Below are 21,839 nucleotides of genomic sequence, written 5' to 3'. Positions count from 1 at the left end.
CCTAGGGTTCGGAGAGGAAACGAGCAAGTCTTATTTTTTGGGTTCTTCTGGTGAGGAAGGAGCGTAGCCATTCGAGGGCTGTTCCCTGAATGCCGGCTTCGTGGAGTTTGGCAGTGAGTGTGCGCTGGGTGACAGTGTCGAAGGCAGCAGAGAGGTCTAAGACGATCAGGACTGTGGTGTATTCTTGATCGAGGAGGGTGTGGATGTCGTCTGTGGCGGCAAGTAGAGCGGTTTCTGTGCAGTGGTTGCTGCTGAATCCGGTTTTGGAAGGGTCAAGAATGGAGTTTTCTTCAATGTATTTTATAGCTGGATGTTGACGGTCTTCTCTGTGTCTTTGGCCATGAAAGGGAGGAGGGAGATGGGTCGTAGTTTTTTAGGTCTGTGGGGTCTGCTGAAGGCTTCTTGAGTAGGGATCTGACTTCTGCGCATTTCCAGTCATCGGGAAAGATGCCGGTTTCGAAGGTATTGTTGATGGTGCATCGTAGTTCAGAAGCGATGGCGGCAGCTCTGTGGTAGATGTGCGGGGGGCAGCAGTCCATGGGGGCTCCTGAGTAGATGCCTTTCATGGTCGTTGTGGTGTCTTCGGTGGTGATTGGGGTCCAGGATACGATGGTGGACTGGCTGGCGTTGCTGGAGGAAGGAGTGGTTTTGGAGTCAGGTGTCTGGTTGATGAAGTTGTCGTAGAGGCCCTTGAACTTCAGGTGGAAGTAGGAGCCAAGCTTGTTGCAGAGGTCCTGGGAGCGGCTGATGTCCGTGGTTTCGCTGGGGGGTTTGGTGAATTCCTGGATGATGCTGAATAGTTCCTTGGAGTTGCTGGAGTTGGCGAAGATCTTGGTCTGGATGAAGGTCCTTTCATAGCATTATTGTAGGTGGTGCAGTCTTCTGAGGATTTGCTGTGTCTCCAGTTCTTCTAGAGGGCTGCACGGCTGTCTGGATTCTTGGAGGTCGTCGGTGAACCAGGTGGCCTTCCTGGGGCGCTGCCTGTCTGGGTTATGTAGGAGTGCAAGCTCGTCTGCGCAGTTGGAGATCCATCTGTGGAGTTCTTTGGCTGCGAGGTTGGCGTTGGTGGAGGTGATGGGGGCATTGCGGTTGAGGGCGGAGTTGAGCTGCTCCTCGGAGATCTTGGTCCAGTTTCTTTGTGGAGGGCCAGGTGTAGGCTTGGGCGTCATTGGTTTGTCGAAGTGGAATTGTACACAGGGGTGGTACGTTGTTGGACTTGGCCTTTCTCCCGAAATGTTTTGCTTTTGCCCCCCTAATTTGAAATGTCTCCCCCATGGTAATAAACCTGTATAGACCATGTGTGGTGTGAGACACCATGTTAATATGGAATGTCATGTAATGGTGCGAGCACTTGTAAATTTCCCCCATTGTGTGAAATGTACCCTGGTGAAATGCTGTGTTTTTAAAATGGTTGCCCAGGCTATGTGGTGCCACCTGACTGCGGGAGGTTAGCAGTCTAGTCGTTAGGTACCCAGTCACCCCTAGCTTTTGGAGGGAAAGCCTAGCACCCAGAGTGCTCAACCTCTCCCCATGAGCCAGTTTAGGCCAGCTTTGCCAACATTCTAGAAGGTTCTGGCACTGCCTGGGAGGAGGGTATAAGTAAAGGGGAAGTGCCACCATGCAGTCACACAGAGCTGGGACAGGAACGTGAGGGGACCTGCTGCGAGGTGTTACCACCACATGTGCTGTGAGCTGGGCCCTGCACCCCTAACCCCCCCTCACCCCCCCCTCTGCTATCCCCTGGGCCCCTGAAGAAGGAGGGCCCACCTAGGTCCCTGTCACTATTGCAACCTTGAACCACGCTAGCGCTGCGCGAGAGAAGCGTTCAGAAGGGGAGGAGTGCTGTGGACTGGAACCCCCCCCCCCGGAGGTGAGGAGTGTGCCGCTGGAGCTGGCTGTGGAACTGTTCGCCTCCTGTGAGATGTGCCTGCCAGACGCTGTGCTGCGAAGCGCTGTATGGGGAGGATTGTACCCCCAAGAAGCTGTGCTGTGAGGAGATGCCTGTTAAGCGCTATAGCTTTGAAGCACTAGAGAAGTGAAGTGCTGCTGGCCTTTCAATCGCGATGTGATCGGCCTCCCAAGCGCTGTCCTGAGCGCTGTGCTGCATGGGACTTTCCTGCTCCACCCCAGCGCTGTGATCCCTTGAAGCGCTGGGGCTGTGTGGCCTGAAGGAACTGTGAGGGGAATAGCGCCACGGGAGCCTACCCCTCATTTTGGCACGCTTGCCGCAATCTAATTAATTAATAAAAGGGAGCCTACCCCTTATTGCTGCCGTCCTCACCACCGCAGCCCGGGGAGTGTTGGCCCTGCCTCGCGCCCGTTGTACAGAGCCGGAAATCACCGCCGCGGCCCGGCGCTACATTGAGGAGAGCCCTGCTGTTGTGGTCATCGTTGCGGGGGCCCCTGGGACCAGGAGAGGGCCGCCGAGGGGTAGAGCGTTAGGCCCTGAGGCCGCCGTCATCCTCCTCACGTGACGGGGGAGGAACGCGGCGTCATTCGCCGCGCCCCGCCCTTGCCGCGCAGCTATTGGTCCTCGCGGCCGCACACCTTGAAGGCCGCGAGCGGATTGGCTATCGGCCGGGCGGCCGGAGGAAGAGAGACAGGGAGGCCCGGAAGGGGCGATGGAGGTGCTGCGGGGTCCCAGTGAGCTGAGGGGAGCCCCGCGCTGAGGAAGACGTCGGAAGAGAAGCCGTCCCCTAGCCCCTGGTCCCCGTGAGAGAGGAGGGGCCCAGGTGAAGCAGGAAGCCGGCCGAAGGTGTTGCGCTGGTGCGGGGCTCCCGTGGTGAAGGGGGAGCCCCGATTGTGCTGCATGGGCCTGAGTGAGGCCTTGCGGGCCCTGTGCGACCCGCCCAGACCCAAGGAGATGCCCCGGGGCTCTCAGGTGTTGAGGAGAGCCCCGCGACTCAAGTGCTGTGCGGCAGGGGCCTCGAGGCACATTGTTGGTGCCTGCCCCTACCGCAAAGGAAGACCCCGCCAGGACATCCGGAGCCCGGTGAGTGGGGGCTAGACTGTGTGGGAGATAGGGGGCGTGTCGGGGCATGTGGTCGATGCCCGCCCCCTGGAGACCGTTGTTGGGATCATCCTCCGAGATGGGCCTGGACAGTAGTTAAGCCCCAGTGACAGACAGTTGGCAGGATTAATCCCTGGTTAGGGGAAAGCAAAGTCTCTGAAAGGTTATCCCAGAGTAATACCTGAGTCCCAAGGAACTGGCTATCCTGGCCTAATGACATAGTGATCCCTGGTTAAGGAAGACTGATTACCGGCCTACAGTAAAGTGTGTTACTGGGGTCAGTGCTGACCGCCTGATGTCCCATGTCATTTCCTTGTGCTCCCGGTTGATTGCGATCTATGATAACGCAAGCTACCCTGTGTGTTTGCCAATCTGCATGTCTAGGTCGCGAGGAGGGTTTGCCCTATGCTGAGGTTCGTAGGCCTAAGGTCCTATGCCCCATGGGTTATTGTTTCCCCTAAGGTGACCCAGGGAAGAGTAATTCCAACTTAATGCTGCGACTACTGAAAGGGGTTTCATTTGAGGAAGTGTTTACATTTAATGAAATGTTTTACAGTGAAAGGAATGTTATGTCCTCATTTAATGCACTGCTTATTCCTGCTGACGGAAAGGTGTTATTTTGGCAGAAGTAACTTTATTCCTGCCTAGATCTTTACTGCCATATCCAGTCCTGCGTCAGGAATGGTCAGGGTATGCCCCATGTTAATGAGCAAGCCTTGCTGCTTTATTACAGGTGCTCCTGGCTGTGATCATGTGCTGTGAGGCCATGAAGTTTTTCCCTTACAGGGGTCGTGTTGGAGTTATAGTGCACGTTGTGTACTTATGCTAATGTTGTAATTTGCAATCACAGCCTACTACTAAGGATTAGAGCCTGAGTTGGCCCTGCCATATTGACCCCAGGTTTACTGTCAATTTAATCACATTCTTGTTATTTCAGCCAAGGACTCATGGACTCAACAGTTTTTCCCATTGTCCCCTTGTAAATAATCCCCCCTGATATACTTGGCTCTGGCGCCAGTTGGCGCCCTGTTGTGATTACCACTGTTTTGCATTTTTGCCTTGCCGGTTGGAGATATACTAAACTACTTCTTTTTCCAACCAGAGGCGGTGTCTCTTTTGTGGTGTGCCTGGTGTGTCGTCTGTGGGTACTGCGTGAGTGCTTCACATGTCCTCCATAGTTTGGCCTACCCGCTCTGCTCCATGCTACCCCCCCCTGGAGATTTGGCAACCCCATTTCTTACATACGTCCATGGGGGTTGTGTGGTGTGTCTGAAGTGGATGTTGGTACCTCCTGCGAAGATAGGGTCGAGGGTGTGCCCTGCATTGTGGGTGGGGGTGGTGACAAATTGTTTTGGTCTATTACTACTATCAATACTGACTCGCTAGAAAAGGGGGCTGATTTATCAAGGGGTTTTACCAATTCTCTGTAGGTAAATGTGATGGTACATATTTGGAAAGATTTCTATGAAACTAGCCATTTTACCTATCAGTGAAAGAATCAAACCTAGCCAAAATACTAAATATGATGTTATTTCCTGATTCTCTACAGTCTATAAAATAATTAAATAAGACCTGATACATGCTTCTAACCCCTGCATCTTTAAACCAAATACCACAACACTGAAATAAAGCAAAAGGAAGAAGAAACAGTATTTTAGTAACGTTCCTAAACAACAAAACTAAACCAGAATGATGTTAGTCCCGTCTTTTTTATTGCTATCTTGTATAACTAAGTTACATTGGATTGTCCCCTTCAGGAAGAAATAAAAAAAATGACTCTCACTACCCTTTTCCTTTCTTTGAATGACATTCCTGAACCCACAACGCATGTCCCAGGACAACAAAGTTGATATATGTTTACTCTCTGGAAAGCTCAGTATAACCATAAGGAAAAAGTCAAAAAGCATAATACATCTCCAAAAGCTAACCTTTATTGCAGAAAATGTAGCTGGTATGGCATTGCTGGAGTGAATTTACTTAATTGAACATTACAGATTTAAAACTTTCAGAATTGGAACATCATTACTCACTCAGAAAACAAACAGATCTCTGCAGATTTTGTTTTAGCCTACTTAACTTTCATACCAGCTGATATACGTAACCAGCACAAGCAGCAGTTAGGACAGCACAGTGGACTAATGTTTCTACTCTACAAATCTGTGGTCAACTTGAAGATCGATGGTTCAAATCTCGCTGTGGACTACTCTGGTTTTCATCCTTGTAAAGTTGATAAAATAAGTTTGGTAATAAGAACACCTATAATTTACATTGATACTTAACTACTAGACTTTGATTTTTAAAAGGCATATACAAATGCGCTTGCAAGTGTGTATGTGAATGCACCTAAATATTAATTTTGTGTGTGAAACAGGTGCTACAAAAGAGCAATTTTAAATGGGAGATACTTGATTGAGAGTATAAGGCTGCTACAACCAATACCGCGCCCCCATGACCTGCCTCTGTGTGAGCTTAGCCTTTGCTCCTAGGTGGAGAACAAGGATCCTGCAGGTAGGAGTGTTATACTAGTACCCCCAGCCTCCTGAGTCACTATGTCTGTCCCCTTCTTACTCTTGATTCTCTTCATATCCATTTGGTGCAGGCGAGAACTGAGAGGGTGGATGGGGCCAGTCTTGCAATCTTCCATCGAATTGAAAAGAGTGCAGGGATCTGGTCATTCTCGTGATGTATTAAGATGTGAAGAGGTTTTTGAAGGAGTGTGAAACCATCTTTCTCATTTGCTAGAGTCTGTTGGACAACTTAAAATATTAATAGTTAAAGACAGCTTACCTTTGTTTCCTCAATTCGCATTGCATCAAGCAAATAGTGGAGAAGTTCCTGACTGTCTTGCTGCTGGAAAACTTTGAATCTGGGTGCTCTAAAGTAAAACCAACACCAAGAAAGAAGATGTAACAATCGCAAGATAAATACAAATGTAGGTTAGTCAAAATAGAAATATGTTACAGATAACACACTCCAACTAACTCACCCCTTTAAATTTTTTCTCAACAAATGTCCAAAGTCTGCAATACCTCTACACTTGCAAATAATTACAATTAAAAAAAGTGAGAAACTAATCTGGAGAAACAAACAACAGATAACAGCTTTGAATAATTCTCTTCAGCTTTCCCGGTCCTAGTTCAATATCCAAAAAATGTTGAAGCACACTGACATGGTAATCCACAATAGGAAACTGTATATGTAGTGGCAGTGCAGGTGGAGAAGGTCAAGGGTAAGAGAGAGTGAGTTGGTGAAGGACAGTAACAGACAAAAAGAGAGCGATAGATAGGATTTTGTTAACTTGGAGGAGGAGAATAGTGGGGATTTTAATAAGAAGTTAGGGGCCATGTGATTGCAGAGAGAAGGAATGGGGGAGAAAGTGGAAAAAGGTAGGAGGCAGCAGAGGACTGCAACAGATCTAGTTAAATCAAAGGCTGGGGCCTTCCACTGCCACCGTTCATTCATAGTTGCTGCTCATATATATACTGAATAACAATAATTTCACACTAAGGCCTTCCCTTTTAGAGCTCCTCTGTGATGTTCGATCAGCTTGCAAACATAACATCACGATAGCTCACCTTTCCGAATCTCAATCTGGATTTGCTGTTTTTATCAAAGATTTGGCTCCAATAATCTTTTAAATAAAATGGTAACACCCCCCCCCCATCCCCCCACCCCACTATGCGATAATCAGGAAGGATCATTTTTGCCTTAACAAAAACCATGCAGACAGCGTAATACATAAATCCAAAATCATACTGACTAAATGTACTTACTGTTACAATCACATACCAAGCTCTTCAAAATTGATCCAAAGAATTTTTTCTGGCATTAAAGATTTAGCTATGCCTCTCACTCCACAGTCTTTCAACGATTCGTAAAATATTAGTAACGGCTTTGCAAATTATTTTTCTGACAAAATAGTCATAATGAGGTCAGACATTGACTGCCAAAAAAAATACTGAGGCATTGATCAAACCACCTGATGTAGAGGACTCTTTGATGTCCTCATTTCCATTTTATTTCTGTTCTGGATGTGATCAGGAAGTTCTTGATGTGATCCAAGCATCCAAAGCCACAGGATCTCTGACTGGCATCTGCCCAGAACATGGCATTACTAAGTCCTTACCTGATATCTGATCTGCCTAGCCTATTCACTTCCTTCTTCTCTCAAGGCAAAGTACCCAATGCATGGAAAACCAACACAGTAAGGCAACTTTTAAAGAAACCTAATCTAGATAGTAATAAACGGGGCAACTATTGAACTATTTCCCATATCCCCATCTGAGTAAGATTTTATAAAAAATATTTATTGAAGACTCATACATTCCCAACATGTTCCAGGCCAGTTTTAGGCATGGCAGGAAGATGATTCTATCAGCAATAGACTGTCATGTGTCCCAGTTAGGCCTAGAGGGAAACATTGCAATTTTTACATGAACAAGGATCTTTGCTTAAGTACACTTCATTTTACACATCGGCTACTGACACAAATTTGCATTTGTGACACATTGGGTTGGTTTTCTAGATATAGTGACCTTGTTTACACAAATCAACTTTGCAAGAATGGCCTTGGCATTATGTACACTGCCTACACATTGCGCAAATGTGGTTGTTATTTTCATCCATATGGCGACACAGCTATCTGCAACATACACACAATGGCAGCCTGAGCACAATTTCGGACCTGAGGGAAGGATGCCTTTTTCTATAAATAATCATCTGTTTCCGGGCATAGTCAAAAGAGGCACTTCTGCTGACTTCGAGAGATCTCTACATTCAGAAGCTTTCGCCCTGCTGCTAACAGATATATCCATGAGGGGTGTCCAGCTCGTTACCAAGATGGGGTCCTAAATTCTTACCCACCAGGTAATGGGGTTGGATCATCAAATAAGGGGATTCTTGGCAAAACATACACGTACACCCCAAAACACGTAGGTTTGTAGGGTAGACACGTAGGGTCTGCATAGTAGGAGTACGCCAGATTGTTATATTATTTTATATGCTTGCATATATATGTTGTTTCAGCAAGATGGTGGAATTTTTGTTCTGTTCACTGTCCCGACCCTTATTATAACTTGTCTGTTTATGTCTATTGATATTTGCAACACACATATATCCTACACAAGAATAACTTCAGTTCTAAAAATATTAAAGACTTGCATACAAACTACTGCGAACACCCAAATCAGCTGGCGGTATGGCATTACTAGGCTTCCGGCTCTATTATAGGGCAGCCCAACTTCGAGTGATTCCTGAATGGCCTGCATGGGAATTCGATAAACATTGGTTACACATGGACAGGGAGGTGGCAGGGAAATACATCTGGGATTTAATCTGGAAGCCTAAGAGTGAACAGCCAGTTAATGTATACCATAGCACCCCTACGCGGACAACATTGAAACTATGAGACAATACCAGTAGGCTAATGGGATTGACAACTTTCCCCTCCCCCTTTACACCCGTACACCTTAATCCTGCCTTCCTACCAGCAGAACGCCTGGAGCCATATGAGGCGTGGAGACTGAGAAACTGCTTGACAATCACAGATCTGTTTTGAGATGGGTGCATCAAAATGTTTGAGCAGTGTAGGCAAGACTTTAAACATGCGGGAATTATTTCGCTAAGCTCAACTAAAACACTGGGTTATGCAAGAGACCATAAGGGAGGCTGCCACAAGAGAATTAACCCCATTGGAACAATTTGCAAAAAGAGGATGTGGGTCATGGGGTTGCATCTCTTTTCTGTACGCACATTTATTAGAAACGCAGGCTCCATTTGAGCCACAACATATGACTCGGGAACAAGTACTTGGGGAACAAATCCCAGACTCTAGCTAGTCACGATTGTGGCAGGACATCTCAAAGTGCATGGGACTGAGGGAAGCACATTACAAATTAGTGTACAATTGGTATCTTTACCCCACAAAACTCAAGAAACTATTCCCCCAGACATCGGATATGTTCTGGAGAGGTTGCAGACTGCTAAGAGACTTTAGACATATATGGTGGCATTGCTCAAACATACGCCCCTTCTGGGAGGAGATACTTTCCCAAATTAAAATAATATTGGGATTCCCTATTCAAAATGACATAAAACGAATCCTACTGGGGCTGCGCAACGACAATCTAAGATACCAGGTCTTCTCTTCCAATTCATCCTCCTCTGTCCGTTCGTCTGCGCATGGGTGCCCCAGGGGTCCTCACTGAGCCCTATGCTCTTTAACATCTATGTGAGGCCCCTGGCAAGCATTGTGGAAGACGCTGGTCTTTCCCTTCACTCATACGCAGACGACACTCAAATCATCTTCTCCCTCTCCCTCTAAGTCGTGTGCCCTGTCCGCTCTCAAACTGGGGCTTAGCCGAGTGGCGGAGTGGATGCAGACTAATCTCCTGAAACTGAACGGAGATAAGACGGAGGTGGTCATTCTGGGCAAACACAAACATCTCTGGGGTCCACAACATTGGCCGCAAGAAATTAGCCCATTACCCATGCCTGTTGCGCAGGTACGGAACCTTGGGTTTGTTCGGGATGACTCGCTCTCTATGCGGCACCAAGTAGTCAGAGTGGCAGCCTCCTGTTTTTCCATCCTAGGGTGGCTTCGAAAAATCCTTTGGATGCTCCCGGACTGGACAAGGCGCACTGTAGTCCAGGCTCTGGTCATCTCGCGCCTGAACTACAGTAATGTGCTCTACCTTGGAGCCACCGTGGAGTCCAAGAGGAAACTCCAGCTTGTTCAGAATTCGGCCGCCCGTCTTCTCTGCAAAGTTCCATGGAGATCCCCCATCTCCCCCTATCTTGAAGATCTACACTAGCTCCGCATTGAAAGCAGAATCAAATTTAAGGCCCTTTGCTTTATGCATAAGATCAAGCAGGGGTTAGCTCCAGCTTACCTCCAGTCTCTTGTCCAACTATACTCTCCACCCCGTCTTCTCAGATCCTCTTCTCAAGGGAACTTTTTGATTCCACGTTTCAAATTGACAAGAATGGGCGGACGCTCCTTCTCTTGTTTGGCCCCTAAACTGTGGAACTCTCTTCCAGCTGCATTGAAACTTGAACCATCCCTGACGAAATTTCCCTCAATGATAATTGCTAGACTCATGTCACTGCTACCGCTAATTGTGCCGCGAGACCCCATGTGGGTAGCTGTGCGCATTATAAGTTCCATTACAATACAATACAATACCAAAAGCAGTGATGGGGCTATGCTGGGGAGCTGCCAAAATGGCGACAGCAGCGGCATGGATGCGTACAACCATTCTTTCACTATCACAATGTAATTGCAACAAGGGGATTAGCCCTAGGCGGCTGGACGGGGCTGTATTAAACTAAGAGCAAGTAGTGTCCTAGCTGTCAAATTTAGTGATTGAAACTGGGAATGAGGCACCACTAGAAGACTCACTTAGCTGAATACAAGTAAGTCAACGTATTTTTTTAAAATGTAGGGACATTTAAAAACTATCACATAGAACAAGACACAAGCAGATATCTTGTTTTTTGCTGTGCACAGAGAGACGCGATGCGGTCCGTTTTTTTGTGAACTTTAAAGCAATCTGAGCCACCACTGACAAAACAAGCTGCGGAATGGCCTAAAACAAAATATCTGACATCGCTGGCATGGCAAAAGTAAGTGTTGCTAGTAGCTTATAAAGCAACAATGTGCCATATTACCCTGTATGCAATTCAATGACGTGGTGCGCATTTACATTCATAGATCGCTACATGAAAGCTCTATTAAGCGTCCATTTACTGCTAACAAGCATAACTACTGCATTGGTAGAAGTATCGCCCGATTGGTGCAAGTAAGTGCCACTTCTTTTTTCCTTCCAGCCATAAAATAATAAAAACCACTGAAAATCAACTTGTGACTGATGGTGGATCCCTTATGTTAGGTTGTGATACATTTTAACTTACATCTTTTTGCCTGCAAAACACAAATTGCTTACTCAAATCGATCAGGTACTTATAAAACATTATTTTGTAGTTTGAGTAAATTGGAAGTGTAGAGCCCCTTCACAGGATCAACTTATGCCCCCTTTATTTTTTGGATAAACTAGTCCACGCCCTGAAGAGAATCCCATAAGCCACCCTGGGAATCAAAACGCGTTGGCCTTACACAACACGGGGACTGTTGTATTTGATTACATTTTTCTGCCCAGTGGAAATGTTTTTTTTAATTCTCTCACTACTGGATTTGATTGTTTTGTTCCCCGTGTTAACAGCTATTTAACTCAGTTATACAATGTGGATGTTAAAGGATATCCAAGTAGCTGCTTTGTTTGTGAATTAAGACTGGTGACATAATGTTTGTATACTGCGTTTTTTTGTAACACTTGTTCATGTATTTTTTTTTACATCACACTATTTCACCCCGAAGTGTGTGTTTTGTTTGACCAGTGGCATAAATAAGTGTAATTTGTTCTAGATTGAAATGTGTCTAACTTTTCTGACCCATGATTCAAATGTGGAGTACATAGAAATGAACAGCAAATAAATGCCTCAAGCCAAAATCAATTTAATGGTTGGTTCATAGTCTGTTAAATTAATGTAGCAGCATTTGAAAGGTGACAGTTAGGACACTTCTTGCTCTTCATTCACTATCACAATGGCATGCCAGGCTATGGCGGGCAGTCACAATGGAATGAATGGCAGGCACTGCCACAGATTCTTACAGAAACTTTAAATATATGTGGGGTTCACTGGTAAGCTTTCTCTCTACGGGTCTACCATTATGTGCATGCCCACCAGCACAAGGGCGCTGCACTTATTCCAATTCTAAGGGAACAAGTCAAGGGAGAGCGGCTCTCGTGGTCTACAATATAGTCGAATACCGGAACAATGTACACAGTTAATGCGCTAATACTCCAATATAACACATTCATGTACAACAGTTATGTTAAGGGGTTCAGAGGGGGTTTACATATGTTTATGTAGGGGTAAAACGCAAGGACAACACTGTACTAAATGGTTCCTATAAATGGTTCCCATAATATGTAAGCTGTGTTTTTTATTAGCTGTGTAATAATCAGAGAGACCATAACAGTGTACTGGAAATGTTTGAATACAAACTTGAAAACGAATAAAAAACGTTTTGTGAAGAGCGTCCCCCTATTTATTCTTTGTATATTTCTCTGAGCAAGAGTTAGCATGAGTGTATGAGCGAAAGTTTCTATGTCTGTCACCACGGTTCCAGAGGGAACAGGATTGTCATGTTCAGTGGTTGCTAGAACTGTTCGCTCCCTGCCTGGGTTTAGGGGGGCTTATGGTGGCACTGTGAGATAGCTAGTCTAAGAGACAACATATCCTGCGGGGGTGCTCGGAATCAGTCTGGCACCATCCCAATGTTTGTGACGTCCATAGATGCTCGGTTCCTACGGAATAGTGGAAACTGCACGACATGACGTCTTTTGGTGTGCAGCCAACGGCAGAGGGTCCTCAACTTGATTCTATTGGATCTCTATGCTGCATTTGATACCTTAGATAAACCCATTCTTCTTTCACCCAAGAAATCAGGTATTAGCAATGAAGCTGGTGGCTGGATTCAATCTTTCTGTCAGCACACAGGTATAGTCTACTCCTTTTTTTCAAATGCTGCACCAGTCAAATGGAGTGTAGTCCTGAAATCAAGTTTGTCTCCTCTTTTGCTTGCTGTCTATATGCCTACCTAGCTAATGCCCTTAAAAAAAAGAGCTACGGAATATTATATCTACACTGACAACACTCAACTGCATTTAAGTTGTCGCCACATTCAGATGCCCTTCTGACTCGCATTTTCTTTGCTGAAAAACACTTGTTTGTCCGGTATTGAATGGTATTGAATTTCTTAAAACTTAATATCACTACAACGAGTGTCCTTGTTACCAGAAATTCTGCTGATCATTGCGGTCACCACCTCTGTCCCACTTCCCTAGCCTGCCACTTCACTTACTGAATACAGTAAAAAATAAACTGGGATCATTACTGATGCTAGTCTTTCTTTGAACCTCAAGTTACTGCCCGTGTGAGCCATCTGCTTCTGGTACCTGAAAGTTCTCAAAATAATCCAGCTTTCTGTTCCTAGCTTGTCTCAAAATCAAGTTACCAATCATGCTTAGACTAAGTCAATGCATGTTATCTGGACTTTCCCAAAATGTTAATCAAAAGACTTCAACTCATACAAAATGATGCTGCCAGGTTAATGTTCTATTCCTAGCCTAGAGCCCATATCTTGTCTACACTCTCCTAGGCAATGGTTATAATGCATGAAATAATTAATGGCCAAGTCGCTCCTTTACCAAAAAAGAATTCCTTATACTTTCTCTTGTTCTCTACATTCCAGCAGGCCCTTTCTGGTCGAAGTAAAAACTTCTATCTAGGGAAGAAAGCTTTTTGTTTGCCACAGCAAGAAAATGGAACTCTTTACCGTTTATATGGCAATCTTTACCCTCAATTGTGAGAATGCAGAAACCTATAAAACCTATTACCTTTCACACAAACTTTTCCTTATCCATTGGCCCTCAGTTCCATTTAGTCTGCAGAGTCATTGGAACCATTTGCACTTAGCACCATGAAACCTTGGTATAAATGTGTTTTACAAATACCACAAGATCAATCACTAAATCGCTCACAACCTTTTAAATTCTTTTTCTACGAAATGTCATTGAACCACTTAAGGTAGGGCTTTGATATCGCAGTCATCTGCGTTAACACTTATAAGAGGGTTCTACGTTAAAGGGTATTGAAGGTGACTGAGAGCTATAGAAGCATTAAATGTTCTGTGGAGCCTCCATCTGCCACTTTAAACAGCCTCTCCCTCATATCTATCAAAGCTGTTTCTGTGCTACTGGGAGGTCTACGTCCAGCTGCAAATCATCAAGTGGGACAATAGGTGAGACATTAGCTGTCACCACCTTTTCAAAGATCTTGATAAGAAACGAATTTCTAGCAATTGGAGCATATTTAGATTGATTAGCTGGTCTCAGTTACAGCTGTAAAACATTAACGCAGGGTTATTTTAAACAATCTGGTACTTTGTACTCCATTACTGTACCATCAGGGACACCTTATCTGTTAGAAGGATGATCACCCAGGCATTGGTGATTATGATGTTCATCCCCATAATAATATCCTCTATCACAGAAGAAGTCAACATCATCAAAGAAAGACTGATCTGCCAAAGGAAGATATGGGGTGGCTAGAGGTGATTGGTAATGGTACCTCTGTGGATCATTATCCCTAGATGCGCTCTCAGATTGTGACTACTCTATTCACAAAGGGATTGTGGATCTTCTGCTCCAAGATCACGGCTGTATTGGATATCATCGAAATTCACAAAAGAGAAACTGTTATAAAGTGCTATTTTAAAAATCTGATTTGTGTCAAGGAAGTAAAACAAATTCCTAGAGGGCATGGCCCAGATGTCGCCAGAGTAGGAGCCGATTCTCTCTCTTCATTCCCGGACAGCTGATTTAGAGCACTTCTTCCTGGCTTTGCTTGCTTTGGAGCTGCTTTAAATGAATTCAGATAGGCCATAGAGCAACCTGCCTTGACCTCGAGGACAGAACAGTGCGAGATTCGAGTGAGTAAGAAGTGGGCAATGAAAGGGACAGTAACGGTCTCACCATGGTGAATCATGGGCCAGATGCCGAAGGCTGGACATTGCGGCAGGACATTGCTAGAAGGAAAGGATGAGCTTTCTGGAAACAGTGGAGAGCGAGTTACCCAGCAACAGGCCTAAAGCGGAACAGAGTTGTGTGGATCTTACCTATGCTAAGTATGGCATGCCTGCAGGCAAATGTGTTTGGTGTGACGGACGGAGGGTAACAATGCAGCGATACTTATGAATTAAAGAATGATGGCAGATGTCATAGCCACCAGAGACCTGATAAACACGCCATTGAAGGAGAGTGGTCCATGAAGTTCGAAGTCCTGGCCAAAGTTCCCCAATGATGCTTGGGAAAATGAAGCAGCCTTGAGCCCACCCTTTCAGCAACAAATGCAGTTGAGAGATTTCCACTAATCAAACAACTACAACTTGTACCACTGTCTGTCCGTGCAGAGCTGTAGAGCACCAAACTGGGAACTCAAACAGGTAACAATTGTGTAAAGCATGGAATTTATTGGTGCACAGGCAAAGAAGTGAACTCACAGGTGTGGTGGGCCTCAAGAAGGGAAAGGATCCTCTGGGCTGCCCCCAGAGAAGAGAGAACAGATTTAAAGCACAGAGAGGGGCAGAAAGAAATCCTAGAAGCTGCCCAGAACAGAGAGATAAAAGCCAATAGGTACACTAGGCCACAACTAGGAATGATTAAGAGCTTGGCCATGGAATGTAAATGGCCGGGGACACATAATTTACTTTTTCAAAGAAGTTTGAATTGTAAATATACCTCAGAGCTGATGAGCGATTTTCCAGACTTGATACACCACCAAGAAGACATGTGCTCTCAATGGAGAAACCCGACATGCAGCAGAAAAGGGAAAGAAAGGGGCATCAAAGATATTCTGCCAAAGGCCCCAGCAGCGAAGCAAGATGCAAGCCAAAGGGGAACACTTTCTGACTGCCCAGAGCTGCACTCACCTACCTCAGACGGTCACATGGAATCTCCCATCACAAGACAATTTTTGAAGCACTTTTGGGGGGGGGGTGGGGGGGGGGCTACAGGTTTAATTTACTACCTTTAAATCGTGAGTGAAGCAGGAAATCCAGGATATTAAAACGTACAGCAACCACCTAAGGGACACAGTGTTCTGTGTACGAGAAATGGGGGACAACAGATCTGAGGAGAAAACGTTTCTAAAGCAAGATAAATAAACGTGGTGCCAGGGCAGTATATAGCTCTCCAAGAAGAAAAGAATATTTGTAAATACACACAAGGGGGGAAAAAAGTCAGCACATTCCTTAAGGAAAAAGAAAAAAGTCTGGATCACAAGGGGTGGTGGTATAAAATGTGGGAGCTCTTGGTGTTAGAGAAAATTGCTTACACGGTGTCTGGTAAGGCGCACGACAATGAGGTGGAATGGGCACCCTATCAAGAACACCTGTCAAAGGCAATTTATCTCGCTAGTTCATAAATAAAAATGCTTCTTCATCAAATTGCCTAGTTAATATACATGATTATTTCAATGAGTATGTTGATAAATGCAATAATGAGTCATAAACTGAGTAGACGAAAGAGTGAGTGGCTGAGTGCATGGATAGTTAATAAGTGAATGAATGCTTGGACACATGTATGTTTAACGGACGAGAGCATGGTTGAATAATTAAGTACCTGTATAAATAGACCAATGGATGAAACAATAAGTGAGTATATGGAAGGATGCTGGCAGGTTGCACTAAGCCTACAGGCGTACGCAGTGATAACATTATGAAAATGTCAAACATATTCCAAAAGTATCATTGTTACGATGATGCAAGACTGCCACCATGACTGGGCACTATCCTGTCAAGAGTTCCTACAAAATGCAAAAAAGTAACAGATATTCAAAGATGCTTCACAACCAAATAATCCATTGTACATGTTTAGATTCGCTCCATCACTTGCCAATATTTAAGCCATGTTCAGATTTGCAACCAGATATCATGTGTGCCAGCTCAGATTTACACCATTACTTAGAAGTCTTGGATGAATACACACATTTGCAATTCTCTCATTAATCCTTAGCGCAGTCAGATTTGCACCATCACTCAGTAATCCTAGAGCATGTTCAAATGTGTCCCAATTTTCATAATTATACATTCATATTCAGATTTACACCATTGCTAATTAATCTTCAGTACATATCCAGTGTTCATTTATTCGCTCTGAGGTCAATCAGGTGCACTTGCAGAACACACACAGGCCTGATGAGATGAGTGAGTAGTCTGCCATTGTCTCGGTCAGCATCTTGCCTCATGAATGAAGAGGCCTAGCTGAACTGCAAGGCCCTCATGCACCAATCTAGTCTGTGACTTTGTCGGCCTAGGCTGGTACTACAACAACAGCACTGCAACCACTGAGCTGTGCCCTCTGTGCTACTCTTTAAAACAACATGTTTACACGTGGACTTGCAGCCATATCATTTTTAAGTGCTGCACAGTGCACAGAAAAAAGAACATTTAATGGACAGAATGCAGAACAATGTCATACATTCACCCCAGTCAGTACACAGATCTGGGCCTTAATCCATCGTTTTTTTCCTCACCATGCCATTCCAGTTTGGAACCAGCCAAATGCAAATCAGTCTTGACCCTGCGCCCAATGGGAACAGTCCAGACAGAACTGCCAGGCCAGGTCCTCCCTGGACTGAAAACAGCATCCTAGGACTGGTTTCGGGCTTTCAGCCTTCATCAGCCAGGATAGCTTGACTCCACCCCCTAAAAATATCCCTCAATTCTAAAAGTAGTAGTCCCAAATTATTTTTATTTTTTATTTATCATTTTAGCAACAAAAACACAGTACAGCTGTGATGTGTGCATACATTCTCTTCCCATATAATACAGTAGTCAATCAACTAGTTGCAGTTACATTAATCAGACATGGATATTGTTAGCAGTGGAAACATCATTTGGGGCAGAATCCGTGACATCACATACATTTAGTGCAGACACCGTCGTCCTCAGTTTGTACCAGCAGTACCATTAACCAGGACTAAACAGTAGTTGCAGGCTGAATATCTTTAGGAGGCTAAGGCAGTGCATGGGGAACACTGTATACATTCATTATGTACTTAGTCATCATCTGTTTGTGCCAGCATATATATAGTATAAGGTCCCCAGATATCCCTAGGCCAAGACGTCATCGGTAACTCCTCAGAGTAGCAACTGAGCTGGTCACGGCAATAAGCCAGATCCTGTAGCCATTGTTTCAGCTTTGGAGCCTGTCTATCACCCCAGCACAGGGCGACCCTGTGTTTAGCTAGTTGTAAAGACAGCACCACCAATTTGCGCACTCTCGCTGGGACTTTGGAAACAACCCCCAACAAACTTACCTTAGCGTCACTCACAATTTGAGCACCCATCATGTCAGACAGCTTCCGTAAAATGAACATAGATTTTGTAACAAACTTCTCGTAACGTATTATATGGGAGACGCTAGCATGCTTGTGAATCACTCAAATATGGCAGACGGTTTTTTGATTGGAAAAGGCGGGTTGATGCAAGAAAAATAGATCCGTCATCCGGAAGGAGTTTACATGTAACAAACTCGGAAGTCTGTTAGAACAGGGAGGCCGCAGAGCAAGAGTCTGGTGAGGGAAAATAAGAACCCCGGATGCTAATCTGGCAGCGCTGATAATAATATATACTTTAGCTCTTTCAGAACATGGTTTTCAGACGGTTTATAAACATATTTTAATTAAAACGACCTCTCTTGCCCTATACAATATCTAAAATGTAGTTTAAATATATCTGAAGCTGTAGCACCCTATTTAGCAATGCGCATACTTAGAAAAGAGAACAGTTAGTCATTGTGCTATTCTTCTAGATTAAACATAAGAAACTAGAATCATGAAACTACCATAGTTACTGCCCTTGCAGAGTAACTGCAAGTTCAAGTACCGTATTTGGTGATGCGCGCATTAGAAACGAGATCAGCGGGTAAGTATGCTGGCCTTTTAGTTGAACTGCAAGGGATAACTGTCATGATAGTACTTCTGCAGCATTTTTAAACAAACACCTAGGGAGTATGATTATTAAAGTACCAGCAGATATGTGCCCAATTCCTTTGTGTGACCTAGGGGAGTTAGCAGCCCAGGAATGCGAGCCTTTATAATCGTGGAGGTACGGCGCATAGTTTTTTTTTAATGTAGAAATTTAAATACGTATAGATTCTAAAGAAAGGGTCAATTGAATAACGACCGAATTGAGTCCAATTATAAATAAGACGAAATAGAAAATAGAAATATGGCTCGTAACTTCAAAACGTATATATTCACAGATTTTAAATAGATGGTTAATTGAAAAACGACTGCGACACCGAAAATGAGGCAGCTGATTTAAAGGCTCAACCGCCGGTCATTGAACAACCATGTTGGTTTACAAAAATACAGCTATTTATCCTGTTTCGATTGGGTAAGCAATGACATGCCATTTGGAATTTGATTATAATGATAAAAGCATTGAATATAAATAGAAGCAAACTAAAATGTGTATGTTTGTCTTTTCAGTAGGAATGAAGATTTGTCCTTTGCAGCACTTATAAGATTACTCTACAATGTACGGTGGTTCTAACAAAACTTGTAGATAAATCATAAAGGTACGAGACAGGATGAAGTTCCTAATTAAAAATTAAAGATAAAGTTATAGGTTCCTCTTGAGAATAGGGACCTGTAAATAATGATGAACTGCTTTTATTCATAGTTTTTTTTATCCTGCCATTCTTTTTCGTAGGACATATAACACCACGGATTATGGCATCAAAACATAATCTAAGTCAATTTAAGGTATGACATATTTATATATACACTATTGATAAACTAGGAGGTAAGATTAGAAACTGGATGTAGCCAGTAAGAACAGAAAATAGTCATAAGTGTATGTTTAAAGAATCAACAACAACCTTAGTTGAATCATGTCATATCGCGATTAATGATCATATATGTGCTAAGGTGTCATGAACAGTCATGACATTGTACTTTTGATTGAAAAGTAGAAGATCAAGTGTCAGAAATTGATTGTTATCGTACATTACGATATAGGATTCCATTTACTTCACAAGTGGTTTAGATTAGAATGTAATGGATTGAGAAGGCTGTGAGTAATGATGATAACTGTAATGTGGAAAATGTTTAGCTTATAGACAATCACACTCTCTAAAACTTAGTATTTTATTCTTTTTATCATTTAGATATTTAAACTTTGTTAGTCCTGAAGAAGGTGAAGGCATCAAGGTGAGAAGCTAGAAATAGCTTAAACTATATGTTTTGAAATTATTTTTATGGTCAATAAATTGTTTTGAGATTTGTAATCAACTTAACTGTTAACTATAGTTGTCTTATGATAGATCAGTAGGTGTTACTCACATAGAAACTTGTGGAATAGGATATGAAAGGTTAACATAGACACTTGGTCCTGAGTAAGGAATTGTTCCTCTTGATATTAAAATATAGGGACTCTATCGCTTTTTTTTGTTTTATGCTATGGAGCTGCCAAAATGGTGATAGTGGCGGAATGGATGCACGCAACCACGCCTTCACTATCACAATGGCATGCCAGGCTATGGCGGGTGGTGACAATTGAATGAATGGCTGACTGTTGCAAAGCCATCCTGTGCTCTGGACACCCCCAACTTTTTGCTGACTGGAACTGGTGGTAACTGACTCTGACTGACCCTGGGCTCTGTTTAAACAGGCCCAGGGCCAGTGCCAAGCTAATAGGAACACATTAGAATACAGTTAAGACACCCAACATACACTAGGGTAAACTATAGTATGGTGGGGTACCCCTGTGATTGGCATGACCTATCCCATAAGCCCTTAGTATGTAATAGGGCAGGGGATTGAAACTACCTAGAAGTCTCCAGTATCCTGGGGCATGGCAGTTTAGAGGCCAGAAGATTTTCTGCACCAGCATGTGTGCAGTGCTGAAGCCTGGTGTCAGTTTAAAAGCAGCACTGGTTGCCAGGACAGCTTTTAAACTTTAAATTGTGCCCAAACTCGACTTTGGGGGTAGGGACCCTTAAAAATGAAAAACCTACCATGTTTTTGCATATTAGGGACCCCCACGATCACCCTTGGGATACCTAGGGGTGGGGGCCAGTTATCTATAAGGTACGCCCTTATAAAATGAGTTTTAATATGCCTGGGTAAAGTGTAATTTTACATTTCACTCCCCACATTGTATTAAAGAGCTGCTCAAATTCCACTTTGATGCTAGAAGAAGTGGGTATGGAGGATCTTCAATATTTCTGCAGATTCAGAACCCCTAAAGTCTTCCCTAGTTGCACAGGGGGTGGGGGTCCTGTAGAAATTAGGGAAATACTTATAAAATATGAGTTTATAAGCCCTGGTGCTAGAAAAGTGGCCCAAGTCATTTTCCCCATTGCAAAGCCCATGGCCGATAGGTTAACATAGTAGGAAGTTATTGATTAATAAAAATTGATAAGAGAGGACTAGCTGGACCATTCAAAGACTTCCCAGAATGGTAGTAGTAAATCCAACAAAAAGATATTGTTGAATTTCTCATAAAGTGTACATAAAGAAGATATAAATGTTGTTTTGTTTATAAGTCCAAATTCAGCCTTTCAGTGGTCTGCCCTGATTGGTAAGTTAAGCGGATTAGCCAGGTTGCTTTTAAGAGGTGTTAAAGAACCCCTCTGCTGGGAGGTCAGTGTGCTGGTCTATAGGAATACCAGGCCAGGAGGTGGAGTCGTAAATTATACTCTTCAAAGGCAGAGGGGAGGCCTGGGTTTCAGTTTCACTCTGACACTCTTGACCCAGAGTCAGGGCTAGGCTTAAGGAAGGTATGTGCAGATGGTAGGGGGAGAGCCCATGGAAATAAGCCATCCCAGAGAGTGTGTTTAGCCAGCTCTTACCTCCTTGCTGGAAAATCAGCCATTATGGATTTCGAAGAATGATGCAGTCCGGGACAAACTAATGCCACACTCTACAGGATGTGGTCATAACTATGAGGAGTTGCCCTGCTCTCATTGGTCAGAAGTGACCTGGTGCTTGACCCATGGAATTTTGAATAAGTATCTGAGAGAGGCAGAGCCCTCCAGATCTGCTGCTTGAAACTGAATGAAGCAAGAAGTGCCCTGCTGAAAAGATTTTGCTGCGCAAGGAACTCTAAGGCCTGACCTCTGAAGACTGCACCCAGTGAAACTGCAGCCCTGTGGATTACCTGTCCTTGCTGCAAAAGGACTCAATGGACTCCCTG

General features: G+C 44.1%; 1 protein-coding gene across 1 annotated transcript in view; it reads right to left on the bottom strand.

Annotated features, from left to right (window-relative positions):
* The window catches only part of USP45 (ubiquitin specific peptidase 45), a 2,087,971-nt gene that overhangs the window by 819,970 nt on the left and 1,246,162 nt on the right, over positions 1-21,839 (bottom strand). The window contains exon 9 of the mRNA XM_086926622.1: positions 5,798-5,885. Within this exon, the coding sequence (XP_086782748.1) occupies positions 5,798-5,885 (88 nt within the window). The remainder of the gene's footprint in view (positions 1-5,797; positions 5,886-21,839) is intronic.

The sequence above is a fragment of the Lissotriton vulgaris genome, chromosome 6, assembly GCF_964263255.1.
Source record: "Lissotriton vulgaris chromosome 6, aLisVul1.2, whole genome shotgun sequence".
Taxonomy (NCBI): Eukaryota; Metazoa; Chordata; class Amphibia; order Caudata; family Salamandridae; genus Lissotriton; species Lissotriton vulgaris.
The sequence above is the reverse complement of the archived record's forward strand: the minus strand, read 5'-3'. Positions and strand labels throughout refer to the sequence as shown.